Here is a 27,705-nt window from a genome sequence, read left to right as displayed (position 1 = left end):
TCAACTACATGACACTGACATGTCACAGCCTCTTCAGACATGACAAGTGCTGAAAGAAACAACACAAAAAACCACCTTTGGCTGGTGTAACGTCACGTCAGCTCCTCCAGCAAACCTCCACTCTTCAGGGGACATTTTGGGAATTAAAAACACCTTTAATATATTTAGCTCAGATCAGTTTCAGAGACAAGGAGGCACAAATCGGATATATTTAAAGTTTTTCACCCGTCATTTTCAGGCCTTTTTTTTTTTTATGTAAATATCAGGTTTTGGGGCATCGTTTGTGAAAAGTTGCAACAACTTTTCTTGTGTTTGTGGAAAAACAAATGAATCTATTTCAAATTATTCACTAAATTTCTGGTATTCCACCATTCTTTACTGCAATAATCACGCTGGGACTGCTTTTCATGGATCTGCAGAGTGAAGATGCAACTTGTTCGGAAAGGATGCACAAAGAAAGAAGGAAATCTTCACCATCTGCAGCAGATCTGGTCTCCTCTGCTCGCTTATCGCACACATTCTCTGGCGCTGCGTTGCTGTAGAAAAATCTTTGCCTCGACTTTAGTTTGTCTTCCACCTCAATGTTGCAGCAATAAAAACAGTTCATCTCCACTTTCATGCAGAACTCTGGGAAAGTGTCGTGCTTGGTGGTGACTTTAGATAAGAGATGTGACATTTCTCTCATCTACACGTTAAGTTTTATGGATCGCTGTGATGTATTAAAGTTGTGATAGTTGGAAAAAATTTGCTAGTACGTGCAGAATTTACGAGGACTGGCTGAATTGGACTTAAAAGTTGTGATCGTGGTCATGATTTTTCTGAACAAACAATATTCGAAGCACTGTTAGCTTTTTTGAAAAGTTCCCATAAGCTCTTTTTCTGAATACCCAGAATCCTCCACTGTGCGTGGGGTGTATTTGACCCACACAGACAGTTTGGACACACTTTCCCCTTAAATCCAGAGTCCAGACTTTGTACTGGTTGTGCACAGTGAGTCCACATCGTGCAGGCTGGTCCCACTCAGAAAAACAGCAACACTTACAAACGGTCCTCAGTTCTGAATCGCTTAAAAACGCTAAATAAATGTGCTGCAGATTAACTTTGTATCTGAGAGTCTGAAACCCGTTTTAAGGATGCTCAGGTGACCCCAAAATCAACAACTTTAAAACAATAAAGAAGCCAAATAATGTTTCTCACACATAGTTAATACTTGGCCAGGCTACACATCAGCTCACATTTCTTTTGGGAATTTTTACTTTCCAAAAAGGTACACAGCTCTTTCACCACGTCGGCACACAATGTTTAAACGCATCGATTCAGTTCACGCGTACACTGGGCTGCTGCCTGGCGCAGCGTATAACTTTTCTCCATGAACTACGCTACCATCTTCAAACAAAGAAGAGCGATGAGATCGGGGTGGACAGAACTTCCTGCTCAGGCCTCAGAGATGAAGGATGAGGTGGACTCATTCTGCTCCACAACACAAGAAATAAGTCTGATTGAGCAGAATCACTTTATTTATATTCTCTGTATTCAGACTGAAATACCTTCGAAACCTTCATGAAAAGTGGAGCTCGAAGTTCCATTAAGCCCACAGAAGTGCAGGGAGACGGGTACATAAAAGCCATTATGAATCACATCCAAGGTGTGATCAAGTTTTCTCTTTCTCTCGTTCAGTGGCTGCGAGCCCTCCCCTCCAGCAGGCAGAGCTTCAGCATTGTTTTTGGAGAGTGTCCATACTGCAGCAAGGTAACTAAAGCTCTGAATGCATCAGCGTATTGATTCTGAAATGGATTTATTTTTTTAATCCAGTGCTTGTTTCTATTATATTTAAGTGAACAGATGTTTTGTTCTTCGTCTTCTGTTTCAGCCTATCACAGTAAAAATGGCAGCGCAGAAGTCCTGAGGAGATGCCTGTTTCTACATCATCTACAGCCTACCGTTTCTATTTGAAAGCAAACAGGCATACTTTAAAACAGCAGTCAGTAAGATGAGGACGCCCAAACAAACCAGCCGGGACATCCATGTGTTTCCCTGTGTGGGAGCAGCTTCTGGTCTTGGATCTGAGCAGTCTCCATGTACGCAACAGACCCGGCTGCTCCACGCCGGCTTATGACGGCCGTAACCGGCTCTGTGATGGAGCAGACTTCCATCCCATCTTTCCTTGTACTCGGTGTGTGTTGGCTTCTTACTGCCACCTTCTGTCCACATGTGTGTGAGTCCACAGTCCCGTCTCTCAGAGGTCAGATCGTCTGATTCCCTTATGGTCCTTTTGGATTTAGCTCTCTGTTGAAGAATGTAATTCAGGTGTACGCTCTTTTACAACTTTATTAAAAGATTTTGGTTCCTATTAAATGTAAGTTTCTTCTTGTAACCATGAGTCACAACAACATGGAGCGTGTAACTAAAACTGATTCATGTCATACATAAGGAGGCTGGCTGCCAGCTTTTTGACCTCACACCTGTTTGGGCTGAACGCCAGGATTTAATGGAGGTCCTCTCCGATAGCATGCAGGAACAGGTTTGCCTCTGACATCATCTTCCTCTTTATCCTCCTCCTCACTGTCCGTTTCTTCATAGGAATGTACAGCTCTCGGCCTCAGTGAGCGTCTGACAGCAGGTAAAACCTCTTCTTTCTGTCGGCAAACGGGTAGAACATCACCTCATTATTGACGTATTCAGAGTTGGAAGCAACTCATCCTGTTAAAGCCTCGTCGTAGCTCGACAAACATTTAGAGGTTAGCTGCTACTTTAGCCCTGCTGCTCTGCTGTGTTCCTACATTTCAGTCGGAGAATGAGGCACCAGAAACTTTTAACTCTGCCACAAAACCTCTTTCTGATAGAATATTAAAATTAAATCTTATTTATACCAGTCTCATGAGCATATCACTTCTCTTCATTGGCTTCCTGTTAAATCAGAATAGAATTTAAAATTTTTCTCATATACAAGGCTTGTAGGGACCAAGATCCATTAGATTATAAGGGTCTCAGCGTTCCAGATTTTCTCAAAAGAGTAGCCTGCAGGTTTACTGGTGGCTCGTGGAGGTTTTAAAAGTAGAATGGGAGGGAGAACCTTCAGGTTTAGAGGCAGACTCCCTGACACCTTTAAGATTAGACCATAAACTTTACTTTCTGATAAATCTAATAGCAGATCTGGTTTGGTGACCCATTTAGTTCTGCTACTATAGGTTGATGGGGGACGTCCCATAATGCACTGGGCTCCTTTCTGCTCTTTACTGTCCATGTAGAAATATCTGATGCCATTCATTTGTGTTTTTCTCACCAGATAATCCTGACTTGACCCCTCTTTCCTGTCCTCTCCCCTCGGTTTAGAAGATGGTCATCTATCAGAACTAGAACCAGGATGGCTCTAGTTCTGATAGATGACCATCTTCCTGGCGGTTTTCCTTCCTGGTTCTGATGGATGATTCTCTCCACTGTCTCCTTGTGCAATTCAAGGATGGAGGACTGAATCAAAGAGAAGATTTGATGCAATCTGCTGTTTCTTTAGCTAGGTCATTATTTTTATGAACTGATTTATATTAACAGTTAAAACTGGACTAATGTGAATGAAATACTGGATTTGTTTTAACTGGACTACGGTAGTATCTGACAAAGTGCCTTGAGATTACTGGTAATCAGAGTAATTCAAATAAAGCTGGACTGAATTGCTCTCATAGTCTCAGAAGTTGTTAAAGCTGAGACTTTTTACTTCTCTTGTAACGTCACTAAATACGGTAAAAATCTTGATTCGTTGTTGCAGAGACAAATGTTTTGGTTGCTCTCGTTGTACCACTCTTACACCAAAAGTAGTGGTTGAAATGTTTATCAAATGAATGTAGGTGACGTGCACTAAAACAAGCGGGTTGAATTCTGTCCAGCTGTCAGTAGTACTGTGTTTCCTCTCAGTACTTTTACTACTAAAACACAGAACTGAGCTACATCAGGTTACAAATTATACCTCCCAGGTAGCAAGCTACCAGGTTACCTCTGCGTAAGGAACGGCATGGACTAAATTATCACAATTTTATCATATAATCATGGTAGCTTTTTTTTTGTAAACGGACTGTTTATGTAATCAGTTCTTTTTTTTTTGGACTGGACTGTAGAATTCAGCTCCACACAGTCTTGCAGCCAATAAAAGCTCATCTACTCTTCTCAGTGTTTTTGTTGCTTTCAGAGCCTGTACCAATGTTACAGACGGTAAATGTGGTGAAAGGAAAATATTTGCTGCACCTAAAATGAACCTGCAGTGGTGTCGTCCTAATCGATGCCTACTGGACCACAGTCAGTAAAACCTGTGGCTAGTGCAGTCACGATTGATGTTAGCTGGTTTCCAATCGGAGTAAAAAGGTCTTTATTGAGCTGTGTGACATCTTACCGGTTGTAACTGAGGTTTGGTGAGCGGTGGACCTCGTATGTAGCGAGCTGGTACTTGTTTGGACTTCATCCCATCAGATTCTTCTTTATATACCTCTGCAGACACAGTCTCCTCTTCGCAGGGACCTCTGGTTGCTGCTTCTTTCTGTTGACAGTTAACTGTTGTTGAGGGCCGTTTAAAGAGAAAACTGCAGGTAGGTTTTGACCAAAGATAACCAGAATTTGTGTTTAACAGGTAAAAGATTATTTTCCTCTAAGGTGTAAAGTTTACATCAGGCAAATAAAGTCCACTAAACTGTGCTGCTCCACTGAGTCTTGGCACTGAGCCGACAGTAAAACCAGACAGAGCTCTGCAACTGCATTCACTTAAATCTGCCCATGTTACACATTCTGTACAGGTTTTTGTTTTTTGTCTAATGGCTGGTACACAAAAGGATTTTCTAAATCTGAAGAGATTTTGTTATCCGTGAGAGAGTTTTAATCTTAAAAATTAAGAAGAACCATGGCAACAACCGGAAAATACAACGCCCAGCGTGGCAGAGAACACACATGATGAAGGAATGATGGTCTTTTGTTAACAGAAAAATCCAGAATAAAAAAAAATAACAGACTGGAGACGGCGTGAATGCGGACTTTATATCCTTCCTGGATATTCCTATCCTTCCCAGTCAGCTCGCTCTCTGATTGGCTACCTTCTGTTCCACGTCACCATCCAGTCACAGCTCAGGAGTCATCGGCTTTCCACACACCTGAAGATTTTAGGCCGTAAATTTTGAACTTCCGACAGAGCAGATTGAATAAATTTGCTCTCAACACACTCAAACCAAATGATAATTTATAGGATAATTTAAAAAGACTTCATCTTAATAATCAGGCGACTGCCGTCTTTGGTCGGGAAGGAGAAATCGGGACAAAAACAGCTCGATAATTATATGCGTGTACCCAGCTTAGGAGTAAAACCACTAAAGATCCGACCGCTCTGATTTCAGTTTTCTTGAAACAATCCGAGATTCGTCTCCTCATCAGTTCTGGAGCTCCAAAAGTTAAAGTCTGAGTTTTAAAGTTGTGTTTAGAAACAATAAATGTTCATACGATGAAACAGAATTTTAAAGATTTCATGAGCTATGGTGGAGATTAAACAAATGACAGAGGCTACATGCACATGGACACAAACTATTTTGGTTTTTGAAAGCAACTTTTGGCATTTTCTCAGTGATGCGCCCCCCATCGATGGCTAATCCAGCATCCATCTTGCATCTTACCTGTAACAACAACCAAAAGACAGACTTGTCTTCCCTCTTCCTCCAGTAATGTCTTCATACGTTTCCTTGCTAAATCAGCCACAGAGCACATTCGAAACGGCCAGTGTGTTTATCTTCACTTACTAGCATGTGATGCGAAACTGCTGCAACTCCACAGAAATATTTGATTCTGCAAATATTTCTAAATCTTGAATTGAATGCTGAGACACAAAAACACAGAAATGTCTGACATGAGCAGATTCTGAGTCACTGCAGCACATCCAACATCCAGTCCCTCTAAATATTAGTATTCTCTACCCTGCTGCCTTGCTTTAGTTTAAAATGTATTCATAAACACATCACAACTGTCTGATGAGCCTTTAAATAAATTTAATCTTTCTGCAAAGCTGTGATCAAACATAAAATAATCATATTTATACCAAATGATTCTGTGAACAGTTGCTGGCCTTTATCTCTGCTGACATTTACTCTCTTCACTAAACTGCCAGTAAACGGCCACTTCTGTTTAACTAGGGATCAAACTGGCCAGCACTTTAACATGGAAATGAAATGACACAAGGAGAGGAAAGTGGCGCTGTAATTGGAGACACCCTGTACTATGTAAAGAGTGTGTCATCAGCCCCTTCAAACTGGGCCGTTGAGAGGGCGCTCGCTGGGACCTCGGGGTTCAAGAAGTGATTCTGGTGAATTGAAGGAGAATCAGTCCTCCTCCAGCTTTAAACCCCGACCACCTCTGGTTGACATGAACTTTTTTTTTTTGGAGGGGGGTTCAGAAGCGGGTTAAATCTGCCCTTCACTGCTGTCATTTTCCTGCACTCTGAGGTTAAGAGACTCAACAGAAGAAAGAGGAGCACTGAGGTTGTTTAATGCCGACTTTCTCGTAGATAGAGATGTGCACTCATACCTATCTCTATTGTCAGAATGTCATTGTTTGGCGCTTTATCTTACATACCGTTCTCACCTTTCCCCTGCCGCGAGGCTCCTTGGTGCCCAACCCTGCAGGTCCTTCGGGCACAGAGAGGTCGAGCTTTCCACCAACACCAGTGCCAATCAGCTTCTTGAGATATTGGTAGTCAGGCTTATCTTGGTAGCCCAGGGTTTCCACATAAAGGAGAAATGCAGCCACCTCGTCTAAAGACAGGAACAGAGTCAAAGATGTAGAAAGACTAGGTCGAGCTGGAGCAATGAAGCCATTTTATAACATCTGTCATCTGCTATCAGACTTTCATTTTACTAAGAGACGGTATTTAAAACTGACAGCAGGTTCAGTGATGCTGCATCTTATGAATGGAATGGTTTGCGGGGGCCTGTAGTAACGCAGCTGCAGCAGAGGCTGGCCATGCATCTCCCTGCATGGAGCAGATTAGGCATGTGTACAGTTAGAAAGGTGTGTAGGAGTGTCATACACAGTCAGCCTTCATGCATCACACAGTGGCCAAACGATGTGTATGACACACACTGCAGTGGAAGTTCTATCTCTTTCACACATACACTTAGTTGATGCATACTCCAGCTCTTATCTGTGGCGGGCAGCTGGGGTTTGCCAGCAGAGGAGTATACGGTCACGGCCATACATCACACAGTAAGTAATCACACAGGTATGACCTCCTCTTATAAAGACGAAGATAACAAACTTTGAAAGGCATGTCAGTGGGACAGCTGTTTAATTGCTACAAAGTTAAAGTGGATTCTCGGGTAACTGAAGAGGCACGCTGCTGTTCGGATGTAAGATGGACCAACCTTTAGTCTCACTCTGCAGATTCTTTTAATCCACTGTAAACATTTGGTTTAACGTAAATGTTTCAGTCAGATTCAAATTAAAATTTTACTTTATTTTTGGAGCAAACGCATTAACTAAACCTTTAAACTCAAGTTTCCAAAGGAAAAAAAAAAGAGAAAACTATTGGATTAGTTCTGCAAGGACGTCACAATACTAGAATTTTTAATGGCATGGTCATTCTTTTCACACAGTATTTAAACCAATTTTCATTTCAAGGTTCAAGGTTTGTTTTATTGCCATTTCCTTCCTTATACATGAAACGAAAAACTACTCAGGACCAGCAATCAGTAGAAACAAAAGAACAACAAAAACAACTAAATATAAATAAAAATAGCCGTGCAGTAAATTTACTTCTTAATGCTTAAGGTCTCATATTTGATACATACTGTTTCTGAGACCTGTTTCATGACATTATGGTGACTTTGCTCAAAACCCTGACAAACAGTAATAAAAAGCACATACATGCAAATATTTTTATAAAATCAGGCCCCTCCCCCATACAAAAGCGGGGGGAGCCCACCTACCTCCATTAGCTGGTTAGCTACCGTTAGCTCCGGGTTAGCTCTTAGCTACAGGCAGTTCGGAGTTTGATGGGTATCAATCATCCACCCCCACCTTCACAGTCCCCCTCTCAGCTCCACCTCTTTTCCGAGAATGAAGACAGACATGATGCTGCCAAGATGGCGACAGTGGGAACCGCCCAATGAGCTTCAATTCAGCTCTTCAGAAACCTAAGGGTGACGTCCCAGAGGCTCCGCCCATCTTTTATATACAGTCTATGGTTGAAATGTTACTCAACACTTTCATCTACTTCTATGTCCTATAGAAGATTCTGTAGAAGCCGGGCCCTTTGTGGAAGAAGTGCAGAGTATCTTGATTTCATTAAAACCCGTCTTAGGTTTTGCAAAGCGGTCCATCGGGATCTCACATTCCAAAAAATTCTGCTTATTTCCTGTTTCATCATGGAAAAGATACCAGTGCATATTTCTCAAGCCCATTCTCCTGACTTTTAACAGCCACCATATGGGCGGGGCAAGGAGCGCCGTCACATCTGCCAACTTGATTGTTGATTCTGATTTATAAACGGAAAAAGGTGTAGTACGTGCACACGCACGCTTTTAAATCTGGAAGTTTTGTGCGTCACATTTCCTGTTTTCTCTACGTACGCCACCTGTAGTCATCTTTGCTACGCAGAGTTTTATAAGTACAGACCCTGGTCATTCCATCTTCCCTGATATTCCAAGATATTTCAAGATGACAAGATGCCAGAATTCATCGGCTCAAATCGTGAAAGAGTGGTTCAGAGAGCATGAGACATCATGCTAACTTCTTTTTGATCAGGCAGTTCAGTAGCCCTCCACAGGCTTTCCTCAATAGCTAATTGCATTGTCATTGAAACTTTAGAATCGAAGCCTCTCAAACTGGTAAGCTGTATCGTTTCTATAAGCATTTCCTCATGTAGCAACCCGACTCGCTTGTCTCTCTTCTGCCTGCAGGCACGGAGCATCTTCCTTCCGCTCAACTCTCCAGGCCTTGGTCTGCCTTGAGCTTTGGTTTAATCTCCACACTGGGATTCACAGCTCAAATTAGTTTAGAAAAACGATACTTAACCAGGTAGCCCATGTTGTTCACCCTATAACAAGTAGCTGGTAGCTGAGAAGCTGCTGCACTATCATGCTTCGCCATGTTTTATTTTCTTCAAACAACTGTTTAAAAAAATAATATTATGATAATAATAATTACTGTAAACCCCATCTGAAATATTTCCACCACTTGAACTAGCTTCCATTATGACTTAATGTGGATCTCCACTGACAGGAGCACAAGATTACAGAGATTCTTCTCCTCCCTTACACTGGCTTCTTGTCTTCATCTAAATCCTCAGTTTAACCTGAGAGTGTAAATGATGTCCTGTAACCTGAAGAGTCGGCAGCCTTGTCTTACCTGTGCTGGCGCCACTCACTGACAGCTGCTGGACCGAGTCTGGCAGACTACCCATCAGTCTTAGAGAACAAGAGAGGGAAATACAACAAGGAAGAGGTGAGGACACGAGAGGAGGGAGAACATCTTAAAACCCAGACAATGCAATCTGTCCCACAATGTTAACTACACCTCCATGTTATTAGTGTAGGAGTTTATATGCAGCATAGCAACAGTTTGATCTAAACATGGACGATATGATGGAAAACAAGTTTTTACACTGTATTTATTGTAACGTTGCAACAATAAAACTTCTGGTGTCGAGAACTGAGGATAAATATTCTAAACTTAAGCATTTCAATAAATCAGAAAAAACTCATTGTGTAGTTGTGTAGTACTACTAGTTACTATTAGGGGCAGGCTACAAATATGTTACTATCTTTAAGGACAAATATCTGTTGAATAATGAAAAAACGTCCTCGGGGACCACAGATCAGAAGTGGTTAATAAAGCTAATCATGCACACACATTTGTACTTAGTCTTTCATTAACATTTTAACTATGTACTGTGTTTGAATATATTGTTTGTTTATTAGATGTGTTTATAGCATGACTGTTTTACTTTTGTCTGTTTTTCTAATGTTTATTTATCTGAACAATCCTTGCATGCATGTTGTGCCTGCCGTGGGACTACAGATGAAAAAAAGAGCTAAATCTGGCATATTTACATGGTGAACCTTATGTTAATTGATATGTCTTGTCCAATTTTAAATAAAAGAAAGAAAGAAAGAATCCAGAATGACTTGTAGGGAAAATTAAATGAATATATTTGTAATAGAAACTGACTTCTCTCCTGCAAGGCTACTGAAATATTTTGGGGTCAGCACATTAGTGGTACTGCACATTTGCATTGACTTAGTGTCTGACAACGGACAACTAAGTCCATGTTATTATTATTTTATTTTTTCAATTAAAATAGTGTATTTGTGTGTTCATTTGTGTTTATGTGTCGGGGTGGTGTGAAAATCTGCTTTAGAAACAAAGCAGCTTTAATGCAGCCTTGTATTTTGTCCCATTCATCTGGAAACAAGAGTTTTATATGAAATGCTAAAGCTACTGTCCCATTTTGTTTTATACTGTAACCTTTATAAAATAAATAAATAAAACATAAAGTGTGTTGCGTCTTTATAACAAAACAAACAAAAGTGGCAGAAAAACCGAGCACCTACCTTGCCTTGGCCTCCTGGACCTGAGTGGGATGTTTGAGAACCTTGTCCCAGGGCAGAGACCCACATAACCAGTGAAGAAGACAAAAACCTAGGATCTGGAGGTCACTACGTCTCGACGGTGCTACAAAAAGACAGATGTAAGGTGGTCTGAAAAAGACAAACACTAACTAGTATTCTCTTAAATTTTGACTTTCTCAATATCAAGTCTTTTTTTTTCCTCAGGTGATTTGAAAGATAATAAAAAGTCAGTAACAAGGAATTATGTCATCTTCTCAAACAATCCTTGTAAGAACACTCAACGCTGCACGTTTGACTTAAGTCAAAGTTTAATGAGTGATTCCCAAAGAATTCATCCTAAACGCTGCAGCACAGCAGACAGAAACTGACATGCTGACTGACTTTACTTTTACTAACCCTTCACCACCTACTCCTTTAAAATGCCGCTAGCTTGGCCACTCGCTGGGTCAAACATTCCCATGACACGACCTCCATCTTTGGAACAGTCAGCTCGGGCAGCTTTAAGTCTCAGCTCAAGATTGAATTAGCCTTTGGCTGAAGTAGCGTTACTGGTGTTCACCCTTTTATTCTAATGGTACATTTTAATTTGTCTATTAGTTGTATGTAAGAACAATTATTTAACTGAATTAAAGACTCAATTCACTGGTTTCTCAAACCTAAATTGGACTGCGTTTAATTTGACTTTTCAGTTTTGAGCATTTTTTCTATGAGCGATGACGTTGCTGTGAATTTGTGCTATTTAACGCAACAATCAGTTAAAGTGAAATAACCTTTAGTAAATTGGCAGCAAGGCTAAATATCCATTGTAGCAAACATACTCAGTAACTCTTAAAGCTCAGACTAGAACCTTTGATAGTCGAGTTGCATTGTGGGTTAATAGAGGTTAAAGGTTTTTCAAACTGAAGAGGGAGTTTTACAAAAACATTTAAAAATATATACTTTAGTATTCCGCCTTACAGTCTTCTTTAGAGACAAGCTTTTATCATACACTCAATCATTCCAACGTCCTTTATTGCTTTTTATTTTATTTAATTTTTTTACCATAAATATGTCACGGAGCAGATCAGGGCTTTTCACTTTGTGCAGTAAATGTAAGTGAAGAGTGACGACTTTCTTCATGTGGTGAATGAGATTTCTGCAGGTGAAGGTTAGTTTGGACAAAGTGTTTGAGAGCACAGTGAGAATCTACTGTGCTCTCAGTATACTTTACGTCTTACCAGGATCATTCTGATCAACAGTGTGTCTGAACTATGAAGGTCTGGAGATCCAAAGCTTTTAATTCAGTACTACAGAAATATGAATAAATCAATTTGATGTTGGCGAATACAATATTGTGAGACTGTCAGTGTGAACTGCCATGTACCAAAGAGTTTTTAAAGAAGTCAAACGTGTGTTTGGATGTCCTGTTGATTGTGTGTATGACGGCATGTGTCTACATTTAAGTTTGAGGTCTATCAATACTCTGTGACCGAGTCCATCCAAAGAGGTCAAGCCCCGCGAGTTTAAGCAGCTCAATACTGAGAAATTATATATCGACTGGCTCCATCAGAGGAGAGAAATCTCCTCTGTGAGCTGCAGCCATCATTGATCCTTTCCAACCAACGGCCGGGTCTTGAGAGTAGGCACGGTCAATGGTATGTAGGACCACAATATCAGGAAGATAGGGCAGTAATCTAATTTGATGTTCATGAAATTAAAGTATTCTGATCACCAAGTTACAACTTCAACATGACTGTCAAGATGGCAAGATGCTGTCCTGACAAAGGGAAGAACAGAAACGTGCAGAACTGCTCGGACTAAGTAGGGAGGTCCGACTGAAGCGGTTAAAGACTGGACATACTGAGATGTTTTGTAGTGTTTTAAATATATTTTCTCTTCACTGCATTAGTCATTTTTAACAATATTTTTTGTTTGTATTTGAGTTTGAGTTGTTTCTGCTACAGTCTTCCATGTTTGGCCAGGACTGAAAACGGCTCGTCCGCCACAAGGAAAGAATTTAGGAACAATAAATATTTATTTAGTCTAGTAGTTTATGTTTTTATTTTGGTGTAGGGATGTCATAATTGTTAAATTTTACAATCGTAAAGATTCCTCAGTCATCTTCCTCATTCTTCAACACGGAACGAAAACGACGTTCCACCGCTTTTCCACTTGTTTCCGCTTGTGCTGCTTTTTTTCAGGCTGCAGACGAGGCAGCCTGAGTGGGATCCTACAGGAGAGGAAGAGTTTTTCCTTTCAAACAAACGGATTAAGACGTCCTTAACTGACTTTTACCTGTAGCTTACAGATGAGAAAAAAACTAGTTTGGTCAAAAACTTGTTTGGTTAAATAAATTAGAATGAAATCGTGTCATTTGGTCTTACAGCGTAACTTGACGCGTTCATTGAACGTCACGTTATACAGATGGAAAAAAAGAAACTAAAAACGTCTTTTGTGACGGATAGTTTCGCGTCTCAAACATAATCGACTCGACATGAGGTCCGTGGCTTTTAGTCGTCGGTGTGAAATAGTCACAGTCCGTAGAAGCAACAGCATTTCTATTTGAGAGAAATTGACGTGTAGGATTTATTTATTCTCTACACAGGAGGGGATATTTAGCAGGAATGAGACTTCTTAGTTACTTAACGTTGTTGTTATATTAATTAGTTATCTTGGCATGAAAAGATAAAGAATAGCAGACATAAGTAGTGTTCTGGTGATTTTACACATTATAGTGCCAACAAACTGATTTAAGAATAATAATCGTGATAATTGTAAAATCGTTTTTATTTCTTTGATAATATTTGTAAAAAGATAATTTGTAATCGTGACATCCCTATTTTTGTTTCAAACCTTGAATCAGTCCAGAATGAGCGGAAAGAGAGGGAGCCAGATTTCCGACATGTGGCCCTACAGCATTCACCGGACTGACTGTAGGGTCCATTTGCTTTCACACTGCACACTAACAGCACCGTTTAGTTCTTTTTAAATGCTCCCATAAAATTCTTTATGGAAAGTGACTCTTTAGAAAGAACTTTACAATAAATTAATCATGACGATTAATACTGTGATTATTTGTGAAATCAAGTAATAACAGCCCTTGTCACAGGCCACTGACTCAGTGCAAAAAGAAAAACACAAAGTCAGGCTCAAAATGTTGGATTTCCATGCAGAAAAGAAAAAAAAACTTTATTTAAAAGTTATATAAAACTGGTTAATCTGAGCTGAATCAAGGGTCAAGATTTCACCTCTGAAAATAGTCCTGATGTGTTTCTTTCATGGCTAATTTGAATCAAAAGCAGGACAAACCTGCTGTAGAAACAGTTTACTGGCTCCAAATGTTAAACTGTTATCGTCTCTTCTACTTTCTCACAATAACCAAGGTTATTATAGTTAACGAAAACAAACTAAAAAACGAAAACTAGAATTTAAAAAAACATTCTGGTTAACTGAAATAAAAATAAAAACGAGAGACTAAAGAAAACGATAACTAACTGAAACTGTATTTGTGTTTACAAAACAAACCAAAACTAAAACGAAAGCAAAAATGTCCTTTGTTTTCCTTTTGTAAAATTTATTTCATACATAAGTCCTCGGGGTTGATATGAAATCTATTTACTTCGCTCTGCCGGATTTACGCCGGGTGTCAGCGTCGTAGGGGCGTCACGTGTCAACAGCGTGTTCTCCCGCGCCGGCTAGCGTGATGCTACGAAGAAAATCGGGAGAAAGCGGCAGAGTCCTGTTTGGGCTTTCTTTCGTTATGACCATGTCAAAGATAAAGTGTCTTGTAAAAGAAGCAGGTGGTTCAATATGTGGAAGGAAAAACCCCGAATCTGAAAGTCCATTTGAAAAGCTGCACAAGAAGGTTAACCAGGACCACCTGGACCAGGTAGCCTCTCTGCCCCCCTCCCCGGAAAGATAAGCTTCAGCCGGGCCGAGCAGCATGGGGAGGGAACGTGAGTCACACACACACACTGTCAGTTACACACACACAATCTCACATGCACACACAAAATCCTGAAAAGCCGAATTTGTGAGGCCTGAATTTGTTTTTGTTTACAATGTTGGACAGCAGGTTTAGCGTAGAAACGAAAAGCACATCAGCATCCAGCTGAGATACATCAGTATCTTAACAAGGTGCTGGTTCTGTGTTCTACCAGACACATTCACTTTCAGCGTCTAAAATATCCACAGCTTTATCATGTCAGTATAACATGTGAGGTTCTGCAGTGATTTGTACCAAAGCTGCTGCACCTCTAGTTCAATTCTTTATGTAGTTAATTATGAGTTGTTTCATCTGAATGAATTAAAGCTCTGGTCTAGAGTTTGTTGGGTTGTTGAGGTTCATGATGAGTCAGATTTATCTCTTTTAGACTCCTGGCTGCCAAGGTCTGTAAACTGTCTCTAGAATGGATTCATGTTATGTTGATGCGTGTATTTAGTATGTTGGTTATGTTGATTTTTAGCTAGCACACGATCTCAGAAGCAGCACTGCACACATTATTTTACTTAAGGCTGCTTTCTTTTGGGCTGTTGTGTTTGATGTGTCGATGGCTGTTCATGTTTCCTCCTGATACAGTTTTTAAAAAGTGTATCTTGAGTTTTTATTATACAATGGTTATTCTGATGATTTTGAATTTTGCACCTGACAAATATCCTAATTTAGAAAAAAACTAAAACTAACACTGAAACTAATAAAAACTAAACTAAAATTAAGCATTTTCAAAAAACGAAAACTAATAAAAACTAGAAAATTTGCTGTAAAAACTACTTAAAACTAACTGAATTTGAAAACAAAATAAAAACTAAAACTAATGAAAAAAAACCTCGACAATAACTGATAATAAGGCTTAACAACGGTCCTTGTGGATATAAAGTGTGCATTAAACCTGCATTACAGTGAGGCTTCCTATTGCTGTAAATGTTTGCACAGAGACTTATTGCTTCTGTTGAAGGAGAATAAAAATGAAAAATCCATTTAGTACTGACAGAGAAAAAAGTGCTCCAACTCCCAGAGCACTATAATAGATTAACAATTAAAGAGATCAACAACTACATTAAGCATAACCAGCGTCTGTGTGTGCTCTTGGCACAATATCGCCACTCATTATACCGTTTTTAGTCTGCTCTTCAGCATTTATGCGCTTTGCTTTGCCCTCTTGTGAGGAATGAGAAAGGAGAGCACAAAGAAACTTGTGTGTACACATACACATGTAATCAGCTTGTAAATGAAGCTTGGACATGAGTAGTACATAAATGTATAACATCCCCATAAATACATGCAGAACACACACGCACCTCTGCACGCTTTAGACAGTGAGGTGAAGAAGAGATGGTCGTGTTGCTAATTATCTCCTTTTGTTACTCAGATTCTCTTAAACGCACTGCAGTGTCACACTCTTAACCCCTCTCTCTTACAGTCTTGTTTGGAGACGGTCATCATTCTGCTGTCTGCCCACCAAATGGTGGTAATTACACCGTTTAGCTCTGGGTACATAAGACTGCCACTTGCAAGCTATGTTCACCAAACCTCACCATGGCAACCTGTCAACATCTTTGTGGAGAATAATGCCACTGTGTCAGTGAGGGGCAGACACGACTCTGGTTCTTGGTCATTCATATGAAGGATGGAATTCTCTAACCTGAAGGTATTTAAAAAGTCGACATTCAGGGACATTTTAATGTCTTCCTCATATTAAAATAAGTTGTTTTTTTATGTTTGATGCTGTCCAGCAGCTGCTGCAGCACTTTAATGGCTCTAATAAAATCACTACTTCAAAAGATGGATATAACAGTATAACAGTCAAAGTTATTATCAGGACAGAAATTTTATAAGGAAATAAAAATATGCATAAGTCACCCCTCTCTTTCTCTGACTGATCACATTGATAAAAACTCTGGCATTTCAGGCCAAATCACAGTATCAAGCTCCCGGGTAGTGGAGATGGTCAACGTGGAGCTCGTCAAGGTTATCTGTGGTGTGGGACAAACATCAAAGCCCTTTAATGAATGTGGTCATGAAAACAACTTGCAGGTTATGACTTCAGCTAACTGGTGAATTAAGGAAACGATGACAGCATTCAGCAGGTGGGTGAGGGGATCAATGGTCAGAGTAGGCCAGTTAATATGCTCCCAATATCAGCTGATTGAAGCACCTGGTCTGAAACAAAAGACCACTTTTCACTGACAAAGACCGTAAACTCAAAACAGTTTATAATCAGGTTCATAAAAAAAGCTGTGAAAAACCTGGTCAGTTGTAAAAGCCGATCATGCTTCTCACTAAAAAGCAATCAGATATACGGTAAAAAGAAAGAACAGGGTACGTCTTTATTCATGTTGTAAAATCAGTTTGTTCTGTTCCACAACAACTGTGTTAATTGTTTATTATTATTATCAATTATATTAAACGGTCATTTTAAAGTTTTGCTTGTCTTGAATAACATAAAAAAAATTAAATGTGGAAAAAAAACATGACTTGAGACCAATTTTATTCATTTGAAATAATATATTCAATGAATTCAATAAGTTATTGCCTATAAAACAACATTAATCTTTAAATAAATGAAAAAATTTAAATAAAAAAAAAGAGAATAAAGCCTGTTAAATTTATTTCTTATGGATCTTTGAGCATTTTTACCAAGTAATTTCAAGTGAAAAGATTTTCTACCTGCAAACAGCCAAAATAGGGCTGCACGATTATGACCAAAATAATATTCACGATTATTTTGATCAATATTGTAATCACGACTATTAATTACGATCATTCACCGTGTTTAGAAAAACATGTATTTTTATTGCACCAACTATAAACAAACTAGGTGGCAACAATTTTTATTGAAAAATTAAACTTTAAATTAGAATAGATGATAAATAATGGAACAAATACATTTACCATTAATGTTTGAGAAGTTAATGTAAATTATGAGGCTACAAAAGACGCTGAATTAAAAGCTGTTTGGAGCCAAAAGAGCCGAACATCCCATCACTAGTATATATAGCTGCAATGGAGGCTGCCGTGGTGAGGGATGTCATGAGAGAGGCAAAAACTGATAAAAGACAACCTAAGAATGTTTAGAACAGCAAAAAAATAATAAAATTAAATTCTTCAATCAATATTTTCTTTGTTTTTTATGTTTAATTTCATTAAGTGTAGTTTGTTTTTTTTACTTAGGAGTCTGCAACATGTCACAACACTTTTAACTTTTTTAATGTTTATGTCCACACTCTTCATGAATAAACATTAATATCTGACCAGCGCGGGATCAGCCAGCAGCAGGTTTGTACGTTTAATTTTCAGCTTGGTCATGAAACAGAGGCGATCTGAATCCAGCTGCTGCGTGAGGAACAAGCCTCGTTTGAGTGCTTTGGACAGGGGAGGGGTCTGCAGCACACCCTCCTCACTGAAGAGTAAACTCTACGCTCTTTCACATCAGTCTCCAAAAGTCTCTAATATCACCAGAAAAAGTCGCTAGATTTGTCGCTAGTTGCTTTTTTGAAAAAAAAAAAAAAGAAAAAAAAAAGGCTGGCAGACCCAAGCGTGTTGTGAGGGTCTGCTGGGAACATCTGGCAGAGTCCCCTGTCAGAAAGAATTTCAACTCCCATCTCCGGCAGAGCTTCAACCATGTCCCAGGTGAGGCGGGGGACATTGAGTCCGAATGGGCTGTGTTCCGTGCCTCTATTGTCGAGGTGGCCAGCCGCAACTGTGGCCGTAAGGTCGTCGGTGCCTGTCGTGGCATTAACCCCCGAACTCGTTGGTGGACACCGGCAGTAGGGGATGCCGTCAAGCTGAAGAAGGAGTCCTATCGGGCCTTTTTGGCCTGTGGGACTCCAGAGGCAGCTGATGGGTATCGGCGGGCTAAGTGGAGCACAGCTTCGCCGGTCGCTAAGGCAAAAACTCGGGCATGGGAGGAGTTTGGAGAGGCCATGGAGAATGACTTCCGGACGGCTTCGAGGAGATTCTGATCCACCATCCGGCGGCTCAGGAGGGGAAAGCAGTGCTCCGTCAACACTGTGTACAGTGGGGATGGGGGGCTGCTGACCTCGACTCGAGACGTTGTGAGGCGGTGGAGGGAATACTTCGAAGACCTTCACAATCCCACCAACACGTCTTCTGATGAGGAAGCAGAGTCTGGGGTAGCTGGGGCTGGCTCTCCTATCTCTGGGGCTGAGGTCGCTGAGGTGGTTAAAAAGCTCGGTGGCAAGGCCCCAGGGGTGGATGAGGTCCGTCCAGAGTTCCTTAAGGCTCTGGATGCTGTAGGGCTGTCTTGGTTGACACGCCTCTGCAGCATCGCGTGGACATCGGGGACAGTTCCCCTGGACTGGCAGACTGAGGTGGTGATCCCCCTCTTCAAAAAGGGGGATCACCTGAGCCAAAAGGCAAAGCTCTCGATTTACTGGGCAATCTACGTTCCTACCCTCACCTATGGTCATGAGCTGTGGGTAATGACCGAAAGAACAAGATCCTGAATACAAGTGGTTGAAAGGAGTTTTCTCCGCAGGGTGGCCGGGCTCTCCCTTAGAGATAGGGTGAGAAGCTCGGTGATCCGGGAGGGGCTCAGAGTAGAGCCGCTGCTCCCCCACATTGAGAGGAGCCAGATGAGGTGGCTCGGACATCTGGTTAGAATGCCTCCTGGACGCCTCCCTGGTGAGGTGTTCCGGGCACGTCCCACCGGAAAAGAGGCCCCGGGGAAGACCTAGGACACGCTGGACGGACTACATCTCTCTGCTGGCCTGGGAACGCCTCGGGATCCCTCCGGATGAGCTGGTGAATGTGGCCGGGGAGAGGGAAGTCTGGGTTTCCCTGCTTAGGCAGCTGCCTCCACAACCCGACTCCGGATAAGCAGCAGAAAATGGATGGATCAGGTTCATTTAGTTGTGGCCACCAAAATCGTGATCACGATGAAAATCCGATTAATTGTTCAGCCCCAAACCAAAAATAATTTCCTCATTCGAAAAATTAAATGCCTTTATTAGCAAGAGAAACAGCAAAGAATGAAACTGCATTAAAGGTCAGTTTGCGACTCTGTGATGCTCATTAGTCTCCGGACCATGGAATCTAAAACTGCTGCCAACCAGTGATGCCACAATATGAGTAATATTACTGCCATAAACTCTGGTTCATATTCAACTTGTTTTTTCACTTACAGTATGCCTTAAAAACCTAAAAAACTCTGGTGCATAAAGGGTTAATAATTTCTACCTTTTGGAGCCTTTGTTTCCCGTCCAGATGCTTGTACTTGTTGTGGTGCTAAAGACACATCGCTTTGCCCTTTACCTCTGCAAACACGTGCTCTGTTTTCAAAGTCCGCTTTTCATTCAGCCATTTCTTCGGGAGAGGGGGTGTTGACAGTTGACACAGGCGAGGAACTACATCGGGCTGCTAAAGAACGAGTGAGGTACACCCTTGCAGGCCCGTGATTGATGTGCCAACGCACTGGCAGCACATTCTGGGACTTGTAGTATATGGGTTTGTGCACTCTATCAGTGGGCCAGATCCAACTGTGACTATGATCATGCAGGCCAAAGATAAGTCATTCACAGGCCGGATGTGGCCTGCGAGCCTCAAGCTTGACACATACTCTAAACTGTATAGGTTGCTGGTAGTGCCAAGGAGTACGTACCTTACTTTATACCCTATGGTACTGTTGTAAAATACAAGGCTTCTGGACATCTCTGCTTAACTGCATTCACATAAAAGTTTAAAGAGAAGTTCCTTTCTGTTTGTTGTTCTTGCTGGGGGACCCTCCATCTTCAACAATACAACTGCATCTACATTTGCTGAGTGGACAACAACAGCTACTGTATCATGTTGGGTTGGAGACTGATTATTCAACAGTGGAAGTCAGTACTTGTACCAGTACTAGTAAATGTACAACAGGTAGACATGTGCATGTATTTATATGGGTATTGTCCTTCATGTCTCATTACTGTATGTCTACATTTATATTTATGTAAAACCAATAAACTGTTAAGATAAAAAGAAAACAGCTTTTAGGAGCATTCTTCAATCCATTTCACACATTGCAAGTCAGCTCAACTGACCAGGACTGTGTTCCTCTCATGCTAGGCTGCAAAAACTTCTTCTTTCAGGTGTTAATTTTCATCAATTGCTAAAATTTACAGCTTACCAACTCCTTTGTGGGCATCAAGGCTGGTGTACTCAATGGTCCCATTGTGGCCCTTCTTAGGATTTTCTTTATATTCTTTGTGGACTCCATCAGGAATGTATCTGTATGAGAGTCCATAGTCTGCAAGGTAGACCTAGAGTAGTCAACAGAATATAAACAGATCAGAAAAAACTACAGGAGAAGTTTTAAAAAAAGTTAAAATCAAAATCAGATGTGAAGTAAACTAACTTGTTGAGGGTCTTTGTAACCCAGCATGAGGTTGGCAGCTTTGATGTCTGCGTGGACATACTCATTTTCATGAATATACTCCAGGACGTCCACCTGAAGCAGGAACCAAAAAACACCCAAAGAAAAAATAACAGTTAGGATGAAAAGACTGTAATAAAATGAAAGGATGTGAATACACATGTCAAAAGCCACGCTACGTTCTCTTTGTGGTAAGAAGTGCTCATTATCTCCTAAACTGACTCCTGACTGAACTTTTTATCTAAGAAGTTGGGCTGGCTTCTCTGTTCTGTTTATTTACACCAAAATCAAAGAACAGATCCCCATAATTATGATGATGATTAAAATGAGTTCTCACCAGCCTTTGACCGAGCTGGAGCACAGTGGCCTTTTTCAGGCGGCCTCTGTTGTGCTCGCAGACTTTCTGAAGGTCGCTGCCCAGTCGGTCTATGGCCATGAAGCGATACCTTAGTTGGAGAGAGGAATCAAAACAGACATCATTTTCAGATAATGCAACCTGCATTTTGGTAACAGAATGTTTTATAAAGCCAAATTAAACCAACAAAAATAAGTAAGGTAGACCTTCAGAAACCATTTTTTTTCCACACAGTGGGATGAAACATGCCCCCAAACATCACCAGATTTCTTCACAAAACCAGACAGTAGATGAAGTACTAAATCCTTCTGCCTAGACAGAGGTACGCAGTCTCTAACTTTTTTTTTTTTTTGCTGGCCGCTGGCTTTGATGACAGAAACATGGCGTCCATGTCTCTCTTCCCTGCTGCAGCGGTGCGTCTGATGTCACCAGGAGAGAGCGGGTTTATTAAAAAAAAAAGAGACGTTTTCTGTCTGGAATTAAGAAAGAAGAACAAGAACCAACGTTTCTCTGTCTGTCTAAACCCATGGAGATGGCAAAACATCGCAAGTTTTGGACGGGAAACTGCTCCCAAAAGACAACAAGAAACATTTTATTTATTTTTTTTTAAATAAATGCAGCTTTAATTTAAGGTAAGACATGTTTTCTGACATCATCTGTGTTTACATATTTTTCAGACTTTTTTTTTACTGGTCTTTAATTTGTTTATTGTCTTAACTGTGTATATATACATATATATATATATATATATATACATATACATACACACACACATCATATTCTCCGCTGTAAGTAATCTATTTTAAAGGTTACAGATAATCCTCAACCTGAACTCAGCAGCATAAACCAATTTGCCCTTTAGTATCAATTTTTTTTAAATATATTTATGAATTTTGGCAATTGCATTTTCTTATGTTATTATATGTTTTTAGTGTGTGAACGTTTTAAGGTGTGCACAAGCAGCCGGTCTCAAAAATTTCCTCCAGGATTAATAAAGTTTATCTTATCTTATCCTAGCTTATCTTATCTTATATCAGCATCCTTTCCAGTAAATATAGTCAAATTAAAACTCGAGTTTCTCTGTTCAGGTTTTGGTAGCTAGTCCAACCACTGCGTGACTGTTTGTGTGATCCTTTTTATGTGGTCCACAGCAGACAAAAATCCAGGGTTTCCACCCATCAGATAATCTGTTAATTGACTGATATTCTGCTGATCTGGTGCAACACCTTGTGGATTCCTCCACTTGTATAATGCATCTTTTAGATTTTGGATGGACTTCTGCCATCACAGAGTACAATGTTGAATGCGGAGGCATTTAAAAATAGAATAAACAGATGCCTTTTACATTCATGCCACATTTTGTCTACATCGGTACCTCAGACCGGCATGCTCAGCAAGACCAGATCCCCAGTACGTCGGGATGCCCAGGAAATCCAGTTTCTTGCTCCTCTTCCATCTTCCCACTGAAACAACATGAGGGGAGGATTCATTCTGTTTATCACACTCCCTTACATGAAAAGACTGGAGTCTAACCTGACAAAGCAGAAATCAGAGTGACCTGGATCACTTAGTTGTACTGACAGCCAGGCTCATTTCACATTTTCTGAACAGTTTTATCGTTTTAGGATTGCCTGGACACAACCTTTACCCTCATTTGACAAAAGTCCTTTTCATGAGTCAGAATAAAAAGTTCTATAAAAAGTAGGCAAATGTTTTGTCCAAACAGCTAATTTGTCTTTCTAAGTATCAGAATATGTAATTACAAACATCAAGTCTTATATTAAGACTAAACACAACTACAAATACACACAAACACAGGTGCCCCCAGACAAAGTGGTGGATCTGGCCCAGGACTTTATGGAGGCTGGCCTGATGGCTCTCAACCAGGTTGGCAGGTGGTCAGGGGCTCAGTGGAGGCCCAGGCATCATTACATGTGAGTGGCTTTGTCTCTGTCGCTCTCCTCCATGTGAAGGCCTTGGAGAGCTCAGACAAGCGTGGAGAGGAGGCCCCAACTGCCACAGAGACGCGTGTTTGCTTTGGCTTATTATTAATTACTGTGTGGCAGGCAGCAAGCTTCTGTGTCTGCAGCCACTTCATCAGTCAAATGCTCTTGTGCTCCAGCGAGCTGCCGGGACACTGGACAGGTTGTGCTACTCACTGCTCGCTGGTTTGGCTGCTCTCTGGTAGAACTTGAGCTCTGAAAACAAGGGGCCATTCTCCTGGTACTCCTGCACACACATGCACACAGAGTGTTAGATCTTTCATTATCATCAGTTAAAGCTTCACAAGTCTATAAGTTTGGGTTAAATTAATTAAAGATTTTTGTTCCAACCGATGATCATTCTTCTTGGCCAAAAACAAGTTACTGAAATTTTTCTTTTCTAAAGCCACTCCTCCTGGTCTTTCTCTTCTTTTGGTGGGACTGTTTGATCTGGCATCAGTAAATTAGGAAAATTTATACTGAGGACTAAACATCACAGATAAAGAGTTGCTTGCACTTTTCATATGTTGTATTTGATGAAGTGTTTAATAACTGATTGTAAAGTTAAAACTAAATTTACACAAACCTGCTTCCAGTATTTGAGTTATTTAGGACCAGGATTTGTCCTGTGACTCACATACTGAACAGTTTTCTTGGACCACCTACAGAGTATTCCTGAAATAAAGTACATCCTGTCTCAGAGTGATGCAGGAAAACTAGTACATGGATTTCTTACTTCCAGATGAGACAACAGAAATTCCTGATTTCTGTCCTGAAAAGCCTCCATCTGATCCAAAATGCTGCAACGACGGTTCTGGTGAGAATTATCAGCAGAGATCATATTTCTCCAGTTATATCTTCTCTTCACTGGCTTCCTCTTAAATCCAGAATAAAATTTGAAATTCTTCTCTTACGTACAAAACCCTTAGTGACCAAGCTCCATTGGATCTTAAAGATCTCAGCGTTCCAGGTTTTCACTCAGACTGCAGGTTTACTGGTGGGTCCTAGAGGTTCTAAGAGCAGAATGGGAGGCAGAGCCTTTAGTTATCAGACCCTCTCTGTGGAACCAGCTCCCGGTTTTGTCTCAGGAAGCAGACAACCTTTCCTTTCACATAAATCTACAAACTCTCCTTTCTGATAAATTTTTGAGTTAGTTTGGCTTGGAGACCCTTATTCATCCCTTTAGTTCTACTATTCTATTCTACAGTCATTTGGCAGGCGCTTTTATCCAAAGCAACTTAAATCTGAGAGTAAGAACACAAGCAAGAATTCAAACAAGATGGGACGTCATCATTAAGTGGTGGTCAGACTGCTGGGAGTCCAGGTGGACCCAGGTCCTGTCATGTAGTGCTTTTTGTCTTTTTTTGTAAGTCCTTTGTTTAAATACAAGATCACGATTTCATCACACAGCATCATCTCAGGCGTAAGTGCACGCAGCTTATTCAGTGCTGAGTTGAGTCAAAGAGCTGGACAAATCTTCCTAACTTATTCCGACAAGTAGAAGAGTTAAGCTAAGTGTGGAAATGCTCCTTAAACAGTCTTTAGCTTGCTTTTAAAAGTGGATAAGGACTCTGCGGATCGGACGGAGTTTGGTAGATCGTTCCACCACCGGGGAACAACAAAGGAAGTCTAGCTACTGATGTGGCGCCACCTTGTGGTGGGAGCACTAGGCGTCTTTCACTGGCAGAGAGGGAGTGTAGCTCTGGATTAAGGAGTGGAGGTAGACATAATTACAGTAACTGCTTTCTGCTTCCCGTAGCACAGTGTAACAAGGAAATCAGATCTTATATATAAAACCTTCAAAAATCATCATGTGTAACTGAAGATAGATCAGTGACTGTACTCACCACTTTTATGACAAACTCTGTGTGCCTTGCAACGGGTCTGTCTATGTCCTGGGAGGCTTATAGATGACAAAGAAAGACAGTGAAGATGAGACAGAGTTTGAACACACTGTTAAGTTTTCATTGGTTGATTCTATCAGGCTATTTTAAAGTGTAACACTAAAAGACAGAATAGAGCGCTGCAGTTCATCAAAAGCACTGACATGACTTCAATCATTCTGCTTTATTCACACAGCTTTTCTGACCAAGAAAAAAAGAGATCAGGTAGGGCTGGGCGATCACTCGATAAAATCGATAAAGTGAATTTTCCATTTCTGGAGATTTATTTTTATGAAAATCGGGATTTTTTTCCATAGTTAGTTAGCAGCAGACTTAGCCCTCCATCCACACCAGAACGGTGTTTGTCTGACAGATTTTCACTGAAGTGACCCTTCACTCACGCCTGGGATTTAGCTGTGCGTTTAACTGCAGGGAGAAATGCTGCTCTCTATGAGATGCAGAAGTCAACTTAACCCACAAACCCTCGTTAAGAGACAACCTTCATCAGGGGAATTATTCCTGCAGTGGATCCTGTATGATAAGGATCCAGATGGAAAGACATCACGGATGCTTTGTGTCGCATATTTCTATGTAAGATATGAAGTTGTTTATATGGTGGAAAGGCTATGACATTATATGCTTTATTTTTGCTGGGATTTATCTATATAAACAAATAAATGTTTTTAATAAGTTTATTTATGTTTTGTAAAATAAAAGGAAAAAAATCGATTAAAATCGGAAATCGGATTTGGTTATAAAAAATCAGAGATTTTATTTTTAGGCCATATCGCCCTAAGATCAATCAGATTGGTGCAAAGAAAAACAGGAAGCTCTTCTACCAGTCTGCATTAGAGATGTCATGATTACTTGATTTTTCAATTAATCACAGTATTAAATGTTATGATTAGTTAGTTGTAAAAAACCCTCAATGTCGTCTCTTTACAAACAAGATCATCCCTGAACCATATCAGATCAGTACAATTCACACATGACAAGAAAACAAAGTTGCATAACATCCGCAGATTAAGTCATCACTTTACATATTTATAGTGTTGTGAAATTGGCTGATAATAATCTTCATAATCATGATTATTTCTCAGATGATAAATGCACCAAGAACATCTATAATCCTGACATCCCATGTCTGCATGTATGTGTATTTAATCAATGTGTTCATTACCAAGGTAAATCAGTCCAAAACCGCCTTGACCAATGATTTCCCCCAGCCTCCATTTCTTCTTCTCAGCATCTGTCAGTATGAAACCATCTGGGAGTGGTTTGGGTAGGGTATTCTTTTTTGGTGGTGCCATCACAACTAAAAGAAAAAGGACATTATTAGTAGCTTATCTCTGTAAACTATGGGAGGATATTAAATGTCTGTTTTAATGTGGCTGTGACTCCAAACTTTTTCAGACAAAATGTACAGAAGATAATGAACTGATTACAGATGTGGGGGTATTTTACACTTAGTCCTACCAGAAAATGAAAGTGAAACACATGGTACCAGAGCAGAGGACTAATGCTTGGATCTTACCCCAACGGGGTTTCCATTTGACCGTCAGTATATCCAGCTAGCTGCCATAATGACTACTGTAAAGGGCGGCTTGTTAGATAGCGAGCTATAAAGTTGGTTTTCTCAAAGGCACAAACAACTACAGATGTAATAGAATACTTTAAATGAAGACTGTTTTAACAGCCGTTAGTAACGTCTAACAAGCTAACTGTCTGATACGTAAGAATGTCGTCAACATTACTTACACGAAAAAGTATGAAACAACCTCCAGCGGGAGTTGAAGCCGTGTAGCGTCAGTTTAGCCCTCTAATAGTGTTACCAGTCGTGTATAAACTTACCCGGCGGATGAAGAAATAATATCTTCACTTCCTGAAAGTTGTCCCTCCCGCTACGAGGCAGAGCCAATTACATGCAAGTAACGTTGTGCATCAACCAATCACCGTTTTAGAAGCAAAAAAAAGGCGGGATGTGTGTGGCATGACGTATTCAACCTGACAAATCATTATGCTGCGCATATAAAAGGGATAGTATTTTATAGTTCTTAATTTACAGCCAAATACATTCAAGTTGACATTGATTGTCCAAACATTTTCTTCAAATTTATTTAAGAACATTTCTTCCTCTTCTTACTTTATTTATGGTTTAGTTGATTGTTTGGTATGGATGTTTTTTTAGTTTAGCATGGACTGTTACAAATTGCATCTTGTGTTCATCTGGGACATTGGATTTAAATTGGATATTAAAAAATCTCATTCAAAATTTAATTTAAAATTTAGATTTGTGTTGAAATATAGCTGATGTAAAACAAGATTTTGTGCTACATCTGCTTCATTTGCCCTTCCTTTAATGTCTGCCCCTGTCAAAAATTAAATAGAACACAATTTGTCATCATTAAAAGGGAAAATCAGCTTAGTCAGAAGAGTTTGGTGTTATGAAAAGAATCTCTACATCAAATTACTGTGACTGAAAATGTAAAAGATCTGATGCCCCAATACATTTACTAAAGATTTTATTGCTTCAGGTTCTGTCAA

At 40.3% G+C, this 27,705-nt stretch overlaps 2 protein-coding genes across 4 annotated transcripts in view; one reads left to right on the top strand and one right to left on the bottom strand.

Annotated features, from left to right (window-relative positions):
- Positions 1–2,350, top strand: part of fancl (FA complementation group L) — a 40,359-nt gene extending 38,009 nt beyond the window's left edge. Inside the window, exons 13-14 of the mRNA XM_042010588.1 lie at positions 1,678–1,749; positions 1,871–2,350. Coding sequence (XP_041866522.1) covers positions 1,678–1,749; positions 1,871–1,906 — 108 coding nt within the window. The 3' untranslated portion in view covers positions 1,907–2,350. The remainder of the gene's footprint in view (positions 1–1,677; positions 1,750–1,870) is intronic.
- LOC121655760 (serine/threonine-protein kinase VRK1-like) lies at positions 1,500–27,100 on the bottom strand. Of its 3 annotated transcripts, none has more exons than XM_042010582.1 (14): positions 27,013–27,100; positions 26,342–26,476; positions 25,126–25,181; positions 23,456–23,525; positions 22,672–22,759; positions 21,279–21,387; positions 20,924–21,016; positions 20,696–20,828; positions 10,572–10,692; positions 9,367–9,425; positions 6,595–6,773; positions 4,382–4,525; positions 2,463–2,636; positions 1,500–2,286 (listed from the first exon to the last, which is right to left on the bottom strand). In XM_042010582.1, exons 2-14 carry the CDS (start codon positions 26,469–26,471, stop codon positions 1,930–1,932), a joined length of 1,713 nt encoding a protein of 570 aa, XP_041866516.1. In that variant the 5' UTR covers positions 26,472–26,476; positions 27,013–27,100; the 3' UTR covers positions 1,500–1,929. The 3 variants fall into 3 exon arrangements, with proteins under 3 accessions (XP_041866516.1, XP_041866518.1, XP_041866517.1); XM_042010584.1 differs by having other exon boundaries at positions 6,604–6,773; XM_042010583.1 differs by having other exon boundaries at positions 26,920–27,017.
- Between the last annotated feature and the right edge of the window lie 605 nt (positions 27,101–27,705).

This window comes from Melanotaenia boesemani, chromosome 16, assembly GCF_017639745.1.
Source record: "Melanotaenia boesemani isolate fMelBoe1 chromosome 16, fMelBoe1.pri, whole genome shotgun sequence".
Taxonomy (NCBI): Eukaryota; Metazoa; Chordata; class Actinopteri; order Atheriniformes; family Melanotaeniidae; genus Melanotaenia; species Melanotaenia boesemani.
This window is presented reverse-complemented; position numbering and strand designations above follow the sequence as displayed.

Bases quoted from the DNA above. Each gene is read 5' to 3' on its own strand.
- LOC121655760 (XM_042010582.1), bottom strand. From the start codon at position 26,471: ATGGCACCACCAAAAAAGAATACCCTACCCAAACCACTCCCAGATGGT. The intron at 4,526-6,594 runs GTATGTAAGATA...AACTGTCAACAG, and splicing joins GCAGGGGAAAGGTGAGAACG to AAAGAAGCAGCAACCAGAGG. The intron at 2,637-4,381 runs GTAAGATGTCAC...GTTTGCCGACAG, and splicing joins CCAAACCTCAGTTACAACCG to AAAGAAGAGGTTTTACCTGC.